This window comes from Aquarana catesbeiana, linkage group LG03, assembly GCF_042186555.1.
Source record: "Aquarana catesbeiana isolate 2022-GZ linkage group LG03, ASM4218655v1, whole genome shotgun sequence".
NCBI classification, from domain to species: Eukaryota; Metazoa; Chordata; class Amphibia; order Anura; family Ranidae; genus Aquarana; species Aquarana catesbeiana.
This window is the reverse complement of record NC_133326.1, coordinates 532,979,656-532,998,454: the sequence shown is the minus strand read 5'-3', so window position 1 is coordinate 532,998,454 and position 18,799 is coordinate 532,979,656. Positions and strand designations below refer to the sequence as shown.

Sequence of the window (18,799 nt, the reverse complement as noted above, 5' to 3'; positions counted from 1 at the left end):
AATATTATAATAATAAATAGACTTTGAGTTCATCACTAGGTTGTTGGTTACTTTTTTTTGTTATACTAAAACTAATTATACAACTACTGATAAAGATGATAATAATAATAATAATAATACCATTATTATACTAAAATAATAATAACAATAATAATAAATATTATTTTCTTCTTTTGAGGAAACATCTCAACTTTTGGGGAATTTGGGTAATAACAAAACCATTATTATCCCAAACTATTATAATAAAATATTAAAATAAAATATTATGATAATAAATTAGTCCATCATTAGGTTGTTGGTTACTTTTTTGTTATACTAGCACTAATTCTACAACTACTGATGATGATGATGATAATACCATTATACTAAAATATTAATAAAAACATAATAATTCCACACCTCCTCTGAGCTTTAGGGCACCCCTACACTTTTTAAAAATCGAAACACTCACACCTCCATCTCAGACATCCCCTCTCCTTTTATGTTGTTCCATGTGATCTGGATCCTGCACTGGAATACTTAGCATTGCTGCAGAACAGACAGTGAAATAGAAGCCCCCAGCCCCCCACCCTCTGTCAGAAAAGGCAGAATTACTCCCAAGCTGTGACAGTCAGTAAGCTCAAAATAACATCCCTAGGGTTGGAACCCAGCAAGAGAAAAGGAGTGTGTGTGTAGATGTGTGTAGCCCTGTCTCCCTTGGTACCTGTCAGATGTCAGGGATTCCTCTTGGCTCATTCGGGGGGGGGGGCTTGCCCCCCCCCCCCCCGTAGATTAATACACAGCTAGCAGGATAGAGAGAGCAGAACAGATTGGTAGCTGGAGACTGAGGCATCTGCTTGACACAGAAGCCTGGTAGCTATGGATGGGGAATAAAAAGCATCTTTGACGTCAGGATTAATGATTGGTCCCTCATCCGGGTCCCCTCTCCTGGTGTTATTTGTGTATGCAGCCTTGCTGTGGACCTACTTTTATTTGGAGGAGTAGATCTCCTGTTTTAGTGGAAGAAGAGGAGGTGCGTGCAGGCATCGTGCAGGCAGACATCGTGCAGAATGGTCGGGGCTGATGAAGATTGCATGGCATGGAGATCGCTCTGGTGAGTTTGGAGAACGGGAGAGCCCCAGCCGTGGAGGATGGAGGGGGCAGTTGCACAGCGGACAGGAGGGACCTGCTCCAAATCCCCAGGGCACCATCTTGGCTGATCGACTACAACCAGGGCAGGGAAGGGCCCCAGCGAGCCCCTCCACAGCCTCAGCCACCGGGGACCGGGCAAGGAGGAGGAGGAGGTGGCTGTGGAGGAGGAGGAGGTGTGGGCGCACGTTTGCACAGCAGCAGCGACATGATCATGAGCTATCCTGGCAGTCACATCAAGGATGGCGATGACATCCACACGGTGATCCGCCTGGAGGAAGACGAGTCCCATGCCCACCCGGAGGAGGAAGAGGACCACCATTTCGACCTGGGCATCATGGACCACGAGAGCAACCAGCGGGTCATCATCAACATCGCCGGCTTGAGGTTCGAGACCCAGCTGTCCACTCTCAACCAGTTCCCCGACACCCTACTGGGCGACCCAGAGAAGAGGATGAGGTTCTTCGACCCCTTGAGGAACGAGTACTTCTTCGACAGGAACCGACCCAGCTTCGATGGCATCCTCTACTTCTACCAGTCTGGGGGCAAGATCAGACGCCCAGTCAATGTCTCCATCGACGTGTTCGCCGACGAGATCCGCTTCTATGAGCTGGGCGAGGAGGCCATGGAGAGGTTCAGGGAGGACGAGGGCTTCTTGAAGGACGAGGAGAAGCCTTTGCCCAAGAACGAGTTCCAACGCCAGGTCTGGCTGATCTTCGAGTACCCCGAGAGTTCCAGCTCCGCCAGGGGCATCGCCATCGTTTCGGTGCTGGTCATCCTCATCTCTATCATCACCTTCTGCCTGGAGACCTTGCCCGAGTTCAGGGATGAAAACGAGCTGCCCCCGACGCTGTCCAAGGTGCTTAACGACACCCAGCAGCCACCTCCTCCCAGCGGCTTGACCGACCCCTTCTTCATCATAGAGACCACCTGTGTCATCTGGTTCACCTTCGAGCTCCTGGTCAGGTTCTTCGCTTGCCCCAGCAAGTCGCACTTCTCCAAGAACATAATGAACATCATTGACATTGTGGCCATCATCCCATACTTCATCACCCTGGGGACAGAGCTGGCTGAGCAGCAGACTAACAATGGCCAACAGGCAATGTCCCTGGCCATTCTCAGAGTCATCCGCCTGGTCAGGGTCTTCAGGATATTCAAGCTGTCCAGGCACTCTAAGGGCCTTCAGATTTTGGGACAAACCCTCAAAGCCAGCATGAGGGAATTGGGGCTTTTAATATTCTTCCTCTTCATAGGAGTCATCTTGTTCTCCAGTGCTGTCTACTTTGCTGAAGCTGATGATCCAGAGTCTCATTTCTCTAGCATCCCAGATGCTTTCTGGTGGGCCGTGGTCACCATGACCACAGTGGGCTATGGGGACATGAGGCCAGTAACTGTTGGGGGCAAAATTGTGGGTTCCTTATGTGCCATCGCTGGTGTCCTCACTATTGCATTGCCTGTCCCTGTTATAGTCTCCAACTTTAATTACTTCTACCACCGAGAAACTGACCACGAAGAGCAGGTCATCCTCAAAGAGGAGCCCAGTAGTGCACAGGGCAGCTGTGCTGGGGAACTCAAGAGAAGTCCCAGCAAGGTTTCCCTCAACAAGTCTGCAGAGAATGTTGAAGGCATCAACAATGGCACTGGCTCCATGGAAAAATCCAACCTCAAAGCCAAGAGCCATGTGGACCTTAGAAAGTCCTTATATGCTCTGTGTCTGGACACCAACAGAGAAACAGACCTGTAGGGCACATGGAACCTAAATGAACAAACCTAAATTGAACAATGGAGTTTTTTTTATTAAAAAAAGGGACATATACATTTTACAATAGAGAATTTTTTGGTCCTCTCTTGGTAGCATCAAAACAGTATTTGCTGTTGAAGACATATTTTGTTACTGACTTTTGCAGTATTTCCAATCATGCATATATATTTTGTAACTGTTTCTTGTTGGAGTTTAGCTGTCCCTTCCCTCACTTTGGAATACAAACAAAGATCTTTTATTTTTTAAAAGTTGGAGGTTTACTGCCACAAGGTTGCAAAGATACAGCAGGAGATACAATTGTAAAAAAAAAAAAAAAAAAAAAAAAAGGAAACTTTTTACAAAAGCAACAATTTGCCAGTCCTGTCCTGCAACACTGATACAATATTTATATTGTACAGAATATTTTAATGGACAAAATTTAATTTTGTACTAATATATATATATATATATATATATATATATATATATATATATATATATATATATATATATATATATATATATATATATATATTGCGGTGAGAATCTAATTTATATATAAATTATACACTTGTGAACAAAGTCCTGGTAACGTTAGTCCGTGCAGTGAATTTGGTGCTCTTGAATATAGCAGGAAATATTTTTTTTTCTGAGGAAATATTGTGAATTAATCTATATATGTGAGCCTTAATTTATTAATTCATGTAGGCTTATTTCTTTACAAAATACTTTATTAAAATTCAATGTTGCATAATGTCAGTTTAGTACTCAATTTTTAGAACCCTTTCAGGTGAAAAAAATAAATAAATGGCACCATCTTGTATAAGTAAATTAAAAATTTATATATATTTATTATGTTTTAAAAAGAAGAAAATGACAAAAAGAAAAAAATATATAGCATACAACCAAACTAGCAGTCCATATAATGGTTTACATAGACCATTATACGTTGAGCTGTTTAATTAACTTTCAGCATATGTTCAAGTCAGGTTATGTATCACAGCTCCCTTGTTATGTTTTGTGTCACACAAGCAAGGTATAGGGAAAATTATTTTATGCTTGCCATCCTGCTTAGTGTCATTACCATTAATGTGAAATAGCTTGAAAGAAAAGGAGGGGGGTTGGATAGTCTACTTTAACCCATTTTGGTCACTATGGGATCAGGGTCAAGGCCTAAGCTCTGCATGACAGGCAGAGCCTCTCCTAGGATGGAAAGGAAAAACACAACTCGTTAAAATGGAATTAATGATCTACAGTAATCCAAGAGAGAATGCTTTATCCTCCGGACCACCAGAGATTTGCTCCTGATGTGACACTGTGGGATATAACATGGGCTTAACGCAGGTCTTTTACATCTAAAGACTGATCAACAGGATCCAGGTTGGAAGGTCGGAAAAGAAGCCACAGAAGGATTTAAGGTTAGTTATTATAAAAGTATGATATGTTGTTTTATACTGCAATTGATAAAAACTTGGGAAAAAGAGAGATTAAAAAAGTGGTGTTTCCAGCAGCCAATCAGGTATAAGCTTTTTTCTTTAGGCTACACTAGAACAGTGGTGTCCAAACTGCGGCCCTTTGCTTGATTTTATTCTGCCCTTCGGGCATAGGTCCTGCCACTGACAACAGAGCACAATTCTTCCCACTGACACCAATGATGGGGCACTATTCCTACCATTGAAACCAATGATGGGGCACAATTCCTCCCACTGACACCAATGATGGGTCACTATTCCTGCCTCAAATACCAAAGATGGGGCACTACTTTTCCCATTGACCACCAACGATGGGACACTATTCCAGCTCCTTCTAATACCAAAGAGGGGGCACTACTCTTCCCACTGACACCAATGATGGGACACTATTCTTCTACTGACACCAATGATGGGGCACTATTTCTACCACTGATGGGTCACTATTTTCCCCCTAATTTCAAAGATCGGGCACTACTCTTCCCACTGACACCAATGATGGGACACTATTCCTACCACTGACACCAACAATGGGGCACAATTCCTCCCATTGACAACAATGATTGAACACTATTCCTCCCATTGACACCAATGATGGGTCACTATTCCTCCCCCTAATACTAAAGATGGGGCACTACTCTTTGCACTGACCACCAATGATGGGACACTATTCCTCCCTCTAATACCAAAGAGGGACACTGTTTACTCCCACTGACACCACAACATTTTCTTTTCCCACTGGCCTCAGTCTGGCTCCCTTAGAGTTTGAAGGACAGTAAACCGGCCCTTTGTTTAGAAAGTTTGGAGACCCCTGTACTAGAAAAAAGTATTGAGTCTTAAATGTTGCTAGGGTCAACAACTATTTTTTTTACATTTTTAAAATAAATCGGTCTTTATCAGTCTGTCCTAGGCCATAGACATAGGATGAGCATCTTATAAGTGTTTGTATAGACCACAGTCTATATATCAGCCTCATCAAGGAATTTTCTGGTTCTGTTTTTTCATTGTTTTGGGTTACTGATATTTGCACATAGCATTTTGTACCAGCAGTGTTTACTGAATAAACCCCAAAGTGTGTGGATGAGTTCTATGGACTCTTGTAGGCAAATAAGCCAATGCCCATAGCAACCAGTGATGTCCACATTTTAGATGAAAGTCAGATTTATGACAACTGAAACACAGAAGCTGTTTGTCCCTAAGGGGTTTATTTACTAAAACTGGAGAGTACAAAATCTGGTGCAGCTCTGCATAGAAACCAATCAGCTTCCAGGTTTTATTGTCAAAGCTTAATTGAACAAGCTGGAGTTAGAAGCTGATTGGCTGTCATGCACAGCTGTACCAGATTTTGCACTCTCCAGTTTTAGTAAATCAACCCCATAGCAACTAATCGTATATTGGCCTAGTGTGATTGATCACTGTGGGCATTGTTGCTTAAAGCGGAAGTAAACCCATCAATTTAACAGTTTAAAAAAACAGTTACATTCCCAGCATGTGTTGGGAATATAACTGTCACATTGGTTGTGCTCTCAACCAAACTGTCAAACCATCCAATGACGTGTCATAACTGATCACGTGTGCAGCATCATGGCAGTTGAAGATCAAACAGAGGCCAAGATGGCAGCTTACTTGGCTGAAACCGGTAGGAGGGTTTACTTCCACTTTAGTTTTCATCAGACATCCTCTCTGCCCATAGCAACTAATCAGATCATCTAAATCCATTTATCTGCATTAAGGATGCAAAGGATGATCTGATTGGTTTCTGTGGGCAGCACAGGCGCACCCTATGCATAAGGGGCTTTGGGTTGATCATACACTATACAATCTTGTTATACTATCTCCTTTAAATCCAGTGGCAGCCGCTGATAAGGTGTGCCACCCCCCTAATCTCCAAGCTCCTGGCCCCTAATTTCCATGCAGGGTGCTGGACACATGGATTTCAGTGTTTTTTTTTTGAGCACATGATTAGAGCCTGAGGCTCTAATTAGTTTCGAAAAGGGGAGACTTGGGGGGCAGAGCACTGTACCCTGAGCTCACCCACTAGTGTGACATTGGCAAATCAATATTCGCAATTGTCTTCCTTCTTCTCCTCCCGGCCAATCAGGAAGTGGGACCTGAGACCCAATTGGGGAGTCATAGGTCTTCTGGCCAATCGGGTTTCAGGATCCACTTCCTGTTTGGCCGGGAGGAGAAGCAATGTCTTTTCAGCTGGGAAGAGAAGCTTGCCTCTTTCCTCGTTCTCAACATCTCCTAAGGTAAGGCCGCCTTCCCGTCCGTCTCCTGCGCGGGGGGGGGTTTGTGGTGGTGGTGCGAGTGAGGGGGGAGGTTTGTTTGCCACCCCCCCCCAAAATATTGAACAAATGCCACCACCGGCAGGATCTTGTAGACCCTGCATGTCTCATTAAAAAGAACCTAGACCTTTGTGGTAATATTATATCACATAAAAAATTGTAACTACCACTATTTTATTCTCTAGGGTGTCTGCTTTCAGAAAATATATAATGTTTGGAGGTTTTGTGTAATCTTCAGGCCTAAAATTATGCAAAAAAAAATAATAAAATGCAAAAACGGCTCTGGCAGCGAAAGGGTTAATTTTTATACAAAGTGAAAAAGAGGAAAAGGAGGATTCCTGGAAGAAATCAGCATGGTTGTGTCCCCTTAAAGGGGAAAGGCGCACATTAGACCTGTAAAATGTAGGGTGAAGCAGTTGGATAAATTCATAGTAAAACAAAAAAAGTGTGTGAGAAGTGGGATTTTAAAGGTACACCTAGTATAAGAAAGAGCACTGTCAATTAAAAATTATACCAAATTTTTATTAATACAGTTTTACAAAGAAGAACAGTAAAATGTGAAAACAGTTTTACATTCATAGTCAAAGGTAAACATCCTCAACCTAATATTGACAAATGAAGGGAAAGAGCTGTAGTCACAAAGAAGTCTGATCATAACCACGTCCACAAATTTCAACATGTTTCACCAGGAAGGCTTCATCAGGAAAATGGACGAGGCTTTTCAATTATTCAACAACAATATTCATGATAAAATCAACCTTGGATGTTTAAAGGAGAAAACAAAGTGAATATATGGAAAAGATACATGAAACATTCGCATTTATACAAATTGAAAGCTCTTTAGTTTGTGCAACCATGACTCCACCAAAACCCCCTTCAAAAAAAAATAAAAAAAAAAACACAAAAATTGCAAAAATTGCAAAACAGCAAAAATTGCTTTGAATAAATTCATGTTTACAACACAGAGCACTTTATACTTCATGAGTGCTAGAGTTGGACTTATTTATTATTTGTAATTTGTACAGAAAGTTTCTTAAGACCCAATTGGCTGGAAGGAGAAGGGACCGTATTGGCCAGGAGTAGAGGCAGGGGGAAGCCACAAAAGCCGCCTGCCTAGCGGGCGAGCGGGTGATCGACCGAGAGACGGGGGGGGGTTTGTTTGCCACCCCCCAAAAAAAAGGAGCACTAGCCGCCACTGTTTATATCCACCATAAGGGCAAGGTCCTGTCTGATTTGATTTGATACTTATTGCATAAGTTGTTTAGATTTGTCTTCACATTACATAGTTTTGGTAATATCAAAGGAGATTGTGAAGAGATTGTACAATCAGATTGTATAGTGTTTGGCCAGCTTAAACAGTACAAAAACAAAACAAAAAAAAAAGAGCCAAGGTGGTAAATGCAGAATCCAGATACTTCACTTTGGTTTACTAAAGTCAGATCAAATTCAATATTCTGGTTTGTTTTATGGGTTAATATGCTGTGCTTCCTAAAGTGTACCTGTCATGGCAGAAATATGGGCTGATACAGCTGGACTTAGCTGTGTCTGACTTCTATACCTCAAAGTCTTCCAACAAGTTTGAAATCCAGAATTATATATATATATATATATATATATATATATATATACAGTATATTAGCGAATTGCTATGTTTCTTTAGCTGTTTTTCTCTCTCTGCTCTGTCCCACCCGTGAATGGGAAACCCACACTGCCAGAGGCGGCCAGCTTCTTCTTCCTTATTCTGTACCAGCCCATAGATGATGTCTGTGCTTGATCTCACACATGTGCCATAAGTCACCTTGCCCTGTTTGATATTCCCTAACAAACTGTGAAAGATTTGAAGTGCCAGCTGGTGATCGGCACATGTGTGTGTACAAGCCCTGGTGCAGTTTGAAATAGAATAATAGACCACCCCAGGTCCCCTACGGCACATGCTCAAGATCAGGCGAGCTCTCCCTGGAAGGCACTAGTGACATAGCTTTTCAGGAGGGAAGCTGTGAGGCCCTGGCTATATCACCAGTACCTATTGAAAGTGGGGGAACAAAAATATAAACCTTCTTGTCAGCATGCCATATTGTATTTTATTTTCAATGGTAGGGTGGGCACAGTGTACCTCCCACTGACCCTCAGTGATCTTAAAGCAGGGTTATATGCCCAATGATGACATTAATTATTTGATTTAGGAGATCGGTTTATTTGTGTGTTAACCACTTTCACAGTCTGAGACTAAGTAGGTTAATGGCAGCTTTGCCCTTATGAACTATAAAGTTTTTATTTGAAGCAGAGATCAACTTTATGTGAAATCTGCCTTGTCGTTCTATGCACTTTGGATCAAAATGTATTGTGGATTTCCTATACCTAACCAGTGGTGTGTATGGAATGCTTACTGTGAGATAGTTTGATAGAACACAAATGGACAGTTCCTTGTAAATAGAGTGGACACTCCAATCAAACATTACAATTTTAAAAGGTAAACTTTTTAGAGAACATGACCAACCCAGTGAATGTCTGATATTTTATATTGTGTATGGTGCCTGCTAGCTAAGTCCCCACGGATGTCATCACTAACACAGAAGCACTGTGAGTAGCCTGAAAAGTTTACATAAACTTAAGATTACAGATGAATTTAGTTCAGTGGCTGATTTTACTGGTTGCCTGACGTTCTATGTCCTGTGACTGGACAGTGAAAGGAGAAGCAGTGCAGTGATGAGCCCATCTCTCACTAACCCTGTTTTCACCTTTTGTCAGCATGCTCCTTGTCGGCACATGAATTGATTGGTAACTTGTGCTGCATCTTCCTGTCACACTAAAGCAAGCATCACTAAACGGCGGACGACTGTCCCCTCTGGACCGATGTGGAGCGGGTTCTTCTATTCAACCACCACTACTGCTGTCATTATCACAGCAGAGAGCGGGAGCCATGACAGTGCTGGAAAGAGAGTGAGAGGCAAGGCAGCTTTAGATGGAGGGTGGGAGGAGGAGCCGCTGGCATTGATTCTAAAGTGGTTCCAATAAAGGCATATTCTGCATTAAGGTAAAAAACCTCCTATACGCAGCCCCTTCCCTTTTATACTTACCTGAGCCTGATCTTGATCAGCACTATGCTAGAGATTAGCGACTCTCTTGGCGAAGAGCGGGGAGGAAGGAGGGGAGGGGTGAGCTGCGTTCTGTGTGTCAATGGACACACAGAGCAGGGCTTGGATTTGAGCCTGCAAGTGTGTAACAATAGGAAGCAATTTTCTGTGGTGGCACACTGAAAAGAGGAGGGGCCATGAATGTTGATGGGGCTCTGAGAAGAGGAGGTTTGGGGCTGCACTAAAACCATTGCACAGATCAGTTAAGTATAACATGTTTGTTATTTAAAAAAAAAGGTTTGCAATCACTTTAACTTTTCAACTTAATCAGCAGGTGTTTGGGTAACTCCCCCTCCTGCTATCCAAAGTTGCTGTACTTCCTGGGCTCTATCCAGAACTGTCATGCCTCCCTGTCTCCATTTAATGTACTCGAAGTGTTGTAGGAAAGTTAATAGGCAAAGCTGCAGGGGTCTGTAATATGAAGGGGGCAGAGCTGAGGGGGCAGTGATGTGAAAGGGGTACAGCGCTGCAGGGGGCTTTGATGTGAAGGGGGGCAGAGCTGCAGGGGGCTGTAATGTGAAGGGGAGCAGAGCTGCAGGGGGCTGTGATGAGAAGGGGAACCGGCAGAGCTGCAGGGGTCTGTAATGGGAATGGGGGAGGGCAGAGCTGCAGGGGCTGTGATGTGAAGGGGGCGGAGTTGTGGGGCCTGTGATGTGAAGAAGGGGCAGAGCAGCAGGGGGCTGTGATCTGAAGGGCGCAGAGGACACAGCTGTGGGAGGGTGCTGTGAAGGGGGAAGAGAACATCACTCTAGAGGGGGGAAGCTGTGAAGGGGGGCAAAGGGGATGGCTGTAGGGGGGGTGCTGTATAGAGAGGGGGCAAAGCTGTGGGGCTGGTGATGTGCAGGGGCAGAGCTGCAGGGTGCTGTCATGTGAAGGGTGGCAGAGGACACAGTTGTGGGAGGGTGCTGTGAAGGGGGGCAGAGGGCACCACTCTGAAGGGGGGATACTGTGAAGGGGCAGAGGAAACCACTGTGGGGGGATGACACCACTGTGGGGGTGATGTGAAGGGTGCAGAGGACATTACTATAGGGAGAGTGATGTGAATTAAGGGCACAGAACACTACTGTGGGGGGGTAAAGGGGGACTGCGGACCCCAGCGTGGAAGGGGGGGTGATGTGAAGGGGGGCAGAGAGCACTACTGTTGGGGGTGATGTGAAGGGAGGGCAGATGGCACTGCTGTGAAGGGGAACCTGTGATGTGAAGGGGGACTGAGGACTCTGATGTAAGAATGGGGCTGTGATATAAGAGGAGGGAGCTGTGATGTGAAGGACCTGAGTCATTGCACAAACATGCTGTTCGGATCTCTGCTGGAATTTTTTTTACTGATCGGACCTCCGTAAATTTTAATTAAATACCCTTGTGCTATAGTATCTCCCTTAGCTCCACCCCAGCAGCTACATAAAAGGTTGTATAGAGGTAGGGGAAGAACTGAGGAGCTAGGTCAGCACAGAGAAAAATTAGACACTCCCAAGGGAGGGAAGGACTGTGACATGGAATTTACTCTTCCCGAAGTAGTCTAATTTGCTTTCAAGTTCAGGGGCACAGGTAAAAAAAATTGGTTATGTTGGGAATCATGGGCAGCCTAATGTGAATGTACCATTTGAATGTCTCCCACTCAGTTGCAAATACAAGACATTTTTACCATCTGACATACCTAGGTCCACTCTTTTTTCTTTCTTTTCTTTGCTCTTCTCTATCCTTGACTTTTCTTCTGATCTCCCTTTGGAGGTATTTTCTTTTCTTGACTTCTTTGGATTCATTATTCATCAGCCTTCTGTGCATCCAGAGTACCATTTGATACACCGACCATAACAAACTATCGTAGGTGGCTCATTGTTGCACCCTGAGTCTTTTGGGATACTCCTGATGACTTAATGTAGTTGTTGATTTGTTGGTTCTGATCTGTCTGCTCATTGCTTTTCATAAATTGTACTTAGGGATTATCGGCTGATGTGTTCTTAGAAGAGGGGTAATTATCGGCGCAAAGTGGACATCAGAGATACAAACAATGTTCAAATAAATTGAACCAATTCATAAAAAATGGCTCATGATACCAGAGTCCATTAATAAATGACAAAGTCCATGTATAGTCTGTGTGTAGCTCACTGAGGCAGCTCTGTGTACAAGCAAGAAGCAGCTCTAAAGGAAACACAGGGAAAAGCACAGCCGTCTTCTGTAGCTGTTAAGAAGTATTTATTAAGAGTAAAATAAGAACTACTCACAAAATGTAGTTTTAAAAACAGGTATGTAGCTCATGGCACTGGGTAGGAAAGCCCTCAGCAACATTGTGCAGGGGATCCACAAGAACGTAGTCATCTGTCAGGCTTTGCTAAATGGCGGCGTTGGTGGATTCTAGTGCCTCCTGGTCTGTGGAACGCACTGGCAGAGTGGGGGTGACCAGATCCAGCTTGTAGACAGGGCAGCGACATGCGCTCCTTCTTCGGGCCGGCCTGACAGATGACAGCGTCCCTTGTGGATCCCCCGGACAACGTTGCTGAGGACTAACCTACCCAGTGCCATGAGCTACATGCCTGTTTTTAAACTACATTTGTGAGTAGTTCTTTTTATTTACTCTAAATAAATACTTCTTTACAGCTACATTTAGAAGGCGCCTGTGCTTTTCCCTGTGATGTGTTCTTAGCCCTACTGTCCTTCCATACTGTACCCTGTCTGTGATATCCTTATCATATGGCTGACTGTAAGTTGTGTAAGCATTTTCTGTAAAAACAGGTCAGTTTTGGGGAAGATTTGCTGAAGAGTCAATGAATAATCTTTATCAAAATGATTGTAAGTAAATGTAGAGCATGAATATTTCTTTCAGTCCCTTTTTGTACTTTTAGAGTAATTGGTTCTTCTTTACAATTGTTGCTTTTTTAATCAACAGTGAATTTTGAATGCCTAACTGTAGGATATTAGCAATCCCCCTCCCACTAACCACTGGTAGAGAAAAAAAATCTAATTTCCCATTATACTTACTTTAGGCCACATTTACATGATAATCCTTCTATCTTCTTTTGTTTACTTCTTGGGGTCCTTCTTCAGGTGTCCACATTACTGTCTGCATAATTCTGGACACCTCCTATTGGTGAAGGCAGCACTTCCAGTTCTTTCTCATAGGCTCCAGGGGCTGGAGGACTGATTTGGGGGGGGGGGGGGGGGGTCTGAGGTGACCAGAGCCCAAGAAGATAGCAAGCAGGGATAATGTCCAGTCCTCAGGGTGGGAAATTAGCCTGGCACATAGGAGAAACTGTGAACCATCACGCTGCATGATGGCTTAGGAAGAGGTGTTTGGAATCAGGAGTGATGAGTAAGGTAATTGATGCACAATGCATTTAAATGTAATTTTTGTCTGGAGTTGGTCTTTAACCCCTTGCCACTGTCTGTACACACATATGTGGCCCCACTGAAGTGGGTCTTTTTCCGTGGGACTGCATATATGCATTCATGTGTTGGTGCTGGAAGCACACTGCACAGCGGGCTTCCAACACAGAGACCGAGCTGTCAACTAAGACCCTGGGTCTTGTACTAACAACCAGGAATCGGGAGGCCCAGTTTCTAATCACCTGATTACTGTGATGGCTTCTGATTAGGTATCATAATGATCAGTAATAAGATATACAACCCCTGGCAAAAATTATGGAATCACCAGTCCCTGAGGATGTTCCTTCAGTTGTTTATTGTTGTAGAAAAAAAGCAGATCACAGACATGGCCAAAAACTAAAGGCATTTCAAATGGCAACTTTCTGGCTTTAAGAAACACTAAAAGAAATCAAGAAAAATAATTGTGGTGGCCAGTAACAGTTAGACTTATAGAACAAGCACAGGGAATAAATTATGGAATCACTCAACTCTGAGGAAAAATTATGGAATCATGAAAAACAAACAAACAAAATAACACTCAAACACATCACTAGTACTTTGTTGCACCACCTCTGGCTTTTATAACTGCTTGCAGTCTCTGAGGCATTGACTTAATGAGTGATAAACAGTACTTTTCATCAATCTGGCTCCAGCCTTCTCTGATTGCTGTTGCCAAATCATCTTTGCAGGTTGGAGCCTTGTCATGGACCATTTTCTTTAACTTCCACCACAGATTTTCAATTGGATTGAGATCTGGACTGTTTGCAGGCCATGACATTGACCTTATGTGTCTTTCTTCAAGGAATTTTTTCACAGTTTTTGCTCTATGGCAAGATGGATTATCATCTTGATAAATGATTTCATCATCCCCAAACATCCTTTCAATAGATGGGATAAGAAAAGTGTCCAAAATTTCAATGTAAACCTGTGCATTTATTGAAGATTTAATGACAGCCATCTCCCCAGTGCCTTTACCTGACATGCAGCCCCATATCATAATTGACTGTGGAAATTTGCATGTTTTCTTCAGACAGTCGTCTGCATAAATCTCATTGGAACGGCACCAAACAAAAGTTCCAGCATCATCACCTTGCCCAATGCAGATTCGAGATTCATCACTGAATATGACTTTCATCCAATCATCCACAGTCCACGATCTCCTTTCCTTATCCCATTGTAACCTTGTTTTTTTTGTGTTTAGGTGTTAGAGATGGCTTTCTTTTAGCTTTTCTGTATGTAAATTCCATTTCCTTTAGGCGGTTTCTTACAGTTCGGTCACAGATGTTGACTCTAGTTTCCTCCCATTTGTTCCTCATTTGTTTTGTTGTACATTTTCTGTTTTCAAGGCATATTGCTTTAAGTTTTCTGTCTTGACGCTTTGATGTCTTCCTTGGTCTACCAGTATGCTTGCCTTTAACCACCTTCCCATGTTGTTTGTATTTGGTCCATGTTTTAGAAACAGCCGACTGTGAACAACCAACATTTTGTGCAACACTGCGTGATGATTTACCCTCTTTAAGGAGTTTGATAATCCTCTCCTTTTTTTCAATTGACATCTCTGGTGTTGGAGCCATGCTTCATGTCAGTCCACTTGTTGCAACAGCTCTCCAAGGTGTGATCACTCCTTTTTACCTACCTACTAACAAGCAGATTTAATCTGATGCAGGTGTTAGTGTTTGTAATGAAAATTTACAGGGTGATTCCATAATTTTTTCCTCAGAATTGAGTGATTCCATAATTTATTCCCTGTGCTTGTTCTATAAATCTAACTGTTACTGGCCACCACAATTATTTTTCTTGATTTCTTTTAGTGTTTCTTAAAGCCAGAAAGTTGCCATTTGAAATGCCTTTAGATTTTGGCCATGTCTGTGATCTGCTTTTTTTCTACAACAATAAACAACTGAAGGAACATCCTCAGGGACTGGTGATTCCATAATTTTTGCAGTACATGGAAAGAAAAGAAAGTGCCTCCAATAGTGCAGTATCCTAAAGATTATAAATGGTCCTCTCCACCCCAGCTAGTATACAACTCACATTTATTTAAAAGGTTAAAAGCATATATGATACATCATAAGATCTCACTCGTTTGTGATAAGGTTCCACCACCAGGCTCCACCTCTACTAATTTCACCACTAGCTGGGGTGGAGAGGACCATTTATAATCTTTAGGATACTGCACTATTGGAGGCACTTTCTTTTCTTTCCATGTACTGTTGAAACCATCGATGGCCACTGTGGATTGAATTGGATCTAAGTTGGAACTAGCACAGTGGAAGGAATCTTTATTAGTTCTATACCATTATCTGGGCTCTTGAAGGTCTAAATAGAAGTCAGCAGAGAACAGTGAAGTTTTTCCTGAAAAGGATTACTGCACATAGTGCAAGGTGTGTTTGACCCCCTCAGGGTCTTGCAAGAAAGTGAGCGACTACTGGATGTGGTGGTGGGAGCACTATACACTTAGAGATTGTGTGAAGTAAAGAAATACTTTGCATCTCTCTGTGTGATAACAGAGGAAAACCTCACTTTATTATTGGACTTTTTATTTTATTCAGTTTTGCACAGTATCATCATCATTATTATTATTGGACGTTTATTTTCAGCTATATACGTTTTGCACAGTATCACTATTACTATTTATTGTAAATTTGATATTTATTGATGCAGCGCTGTCGTATTTATATCTTATTACTGTTATTACATGTGGGAGCACTTCTAGTGACAGCAGCAGCTTTTCTGGTTGTTTATATATATTTATATTTTCTCACTGCATAATAGCGCACCAACTCTACTTTTAATTATCATAATGATCAGTCATTGTACAGCCCACCCCTGTGTTTGTTTTCTCCCCTGAATGGAGAGAAGGTTACGGGGTATTTTTTTCTCCTTGCTAGAGCAGAAAAATGTAAGCAAACAAAAGCATGTGTAAGAAAATAAATTAATAATAATAAAAAAATTAGGAAAAAATAGATAGATCAGGGCTTGGTCTAGGTCAGTGTCAGTATTAGAATTATGCCGCGTACACACAGTCGGACTTTTAGGCTACAAATGTCCGACATCTCGTCCGACAGACTTTCGACGGACTTTTGGCGGACTTGCGGCGGACTTTCTAACGAACGGACTTAACTACACACGATCACACAAAAGTCTGACAGATTCGTACGTGATGACGTACACCGGACTAAAATAAGGAAGTTGATAGCCAGTAGCCAATAGCTGCCCTAGCATCGTTTTTTGTCCGTCGGACTAGCATACAGACGAGCGGATTTCTGGGTCCGGCGGAGTTACGGCGTAAAGATTTGAAGCAAGTTCCAAATCTAAAGTCCGTCAGATTTGCGACTGGAAAAGTCCGCTAAAGGTCCGGTGGAGCCCACACACGATCGGATTGTCCGCCGGATTTGGTCCGTTGGCGTCCGTCGGACCAGTCCAATCGAAAAGTCCGACCATGTGTGCGCGGCATTAGGGTCAAGGTCAGAGTCTAAGGTTGGGGTCAGGGTCAATGTATTTTAGGAAGGATGAAAATGCATTTTTTTTAGTGGATTTTAGGCAGGATAAAAAATGTGCAGCATTGTTTCTGGGTCCTACTACAGGTACAAACAACAAATAACATATACCTATGTGGCATTGCTGCAATGTCCAGAAGCAGGAGAATTTATTTTGGGTTGTTCTTTGGTGGTGAGTTAAGGTAATAGCAAATAATATACAGCTAAATTAAAGAGAAAAAATAGTTTTTTTTTAAAACTATTTTTGTGCCAGTTTTCCTTTGATAATAATAATAAAAAAAAGGCGATATCTATCACCATTTAAAATTACCTGCAAAAAACCAAGGTACAGTACAATCCACCTACAAACAACGTAGTGGCAATGATATATGCAGTTTTATGCACATCTCAAAGTGACAAAATTGTGTTCAAGCGTTGGGATTTGTTTTGCCCTCTGTCATGAAGGAGTTAAAATATAACTATAAAATAAAAAATGACACTGATCACCTGTTGATACTGCCTGTGATTTTGCCCAGAGTTCTTCTTTAAGGTTTTAATTACTTTGCTAAAATACTTTTTGTAATGCTTAAATAAAAAAATATTATAGTTTGCTGCAAGCTGGAAAATCATTTTGATTGACGGCTCATTTTCATACCTAGATTGTTTTGATATCTTTGTGGGGGTTTTTATATATGTTTGAAGAATATTGACCGAGTCTTTATTATTTTAATGATGATTATGTATTGGTGATGAAAAGTCCCCCTTTCCGCAACTGAAAAATCATGTAACAAATTATTTAACTTGGGTAGGCAACACAATATTGTGAAAGAATATTTGCTCTAGGAGGAAATAGTAATAGCTTTGTGAATGAAGTACAGGACCCTGTAATAGAGACAGCAAAGCAAATCATAGTGACACGCCAGTGTAGCGTTCTAATCTTTTTCCAGGCTGAAATCCAGGACCATATGTGATGTGTGTGGATCTATTTATCAAGCAATCTCTATTAGCAACATGGGAATACAGCTGTAATGTATGTCAAGTACTATAATGGCATTTCCTGTGAAATCGCTTTGATGAAAAGGTCTTTAATTGTCCATCTGTGGCCTGTGAGAAGGGAGTGTTTATACTGATACACCATTGTGTCAGGCTCCTAACAAGTGCTCAGCTAGGCACTGTTCTATCTAATCTGTAGGGATCATGTAAAAAGAAAAATAGAGCAAAAGGAAAAAATATTCAGTTGGGTTGCTTTGTTTTTGTTTTTTTAACCAATGCTATAAAAATCAAATTTGAAATTTGATCAGTGGCTATTTGTAGTGGAGCTGGGCAATGTCCCAATCCATTTTACCTATGCAAATCTAGTGCCGCGTACACACGATCGGAAATGCCGCCAGCAAAACTCTGATGAGAGCTTTTTGTCGGAAAATTGCGACCGTGTGTATGCTCCATTGTCTATTGCTGGCGAAATTCCAGCCAGCAAAAGATTGAGAGCATGTTCTATTTTTCGGTTGGGAAAAGATCCTATCCGAAAATGCACTTGTCTGTATGCAATTCGGACAGGCAAAAAACGACGCATGCTCGGAAACAATTCGACGCATGCTCGGAAGCATTGAACTTCATTTGCTCGGCTCGTCGTTGTGTACGTCACTGCGTTGTTGACGGTCGAAAGTTCAGAGAACTTTTGTGTGACCGTGTGTATGCAAGGCAAGCTTGAGTGGAATTCCGTCAGAGAGACCATCCAAGTTTTTTCTGACGGAAATTCCGATCGTGTGTACACGGCATAAGTCTTAGTGCACCATATAGTAGACGAAGAGATGGGAAACCTTAAAGAGGAACTGCAGTCTGCTCACATATCACATTTGTAATAAAAACATCTTTGCCATTCTGAAGCTTCCCTCCAACCACTTTGCATATTATTTCATATATGCTGTGGTTCTGTACTTGCCAAATATGGTGCAGAAATCTCCCTCCACTGAGTCTGGCTGCAACCATTTTAACTGTGGGCAGCTGAAGCTGCTGCCTGTTCACTTCCTGGATTTACACAGACACACACCTCCAGCTCTGCAGCTGTCATTGGCCCTCTAATGACTCACCCCCCTTTCTTCTTGGCAAACATTCACAGAGCGAGAGAGAGAACTGTGCATGATGTCATAAGCCTAGGCTTTTTACCAGACAAGAAACGGGAAGTATAAGGTATTTACTG

The 18,799-nt window shown here is 42.3% G+C and overlaps 1 protein-coding gene across 1 annotated transcript in view; it reads left to right on the top strand.

Annotated features, from left to right (window-relative positions):
- The first annotated feature begins 775 nt into the window (after positions 1–775).
- The window catches only part of LOC141132665 (potassium voltage-gated channel subfamily A member 1-like), a 167,599-nt gene continuing 149,575 nt past the window's right edge, over positions 776–18,799 (top strand). The window contains exon 1 of the mRNA XM_073621297.1: positions 776–4,287. Coding sequence (XP_073477398.1) covers positions 1,079–2,872 — 1,794 coding nt within the window. The 5' untranslated portion in view covers positions 776–1,078 and the 3' untranslated portion in view covers positions 2,873–4,287. The remainder of the gene's footprint in view (positions 4,288–18,799) is intronic.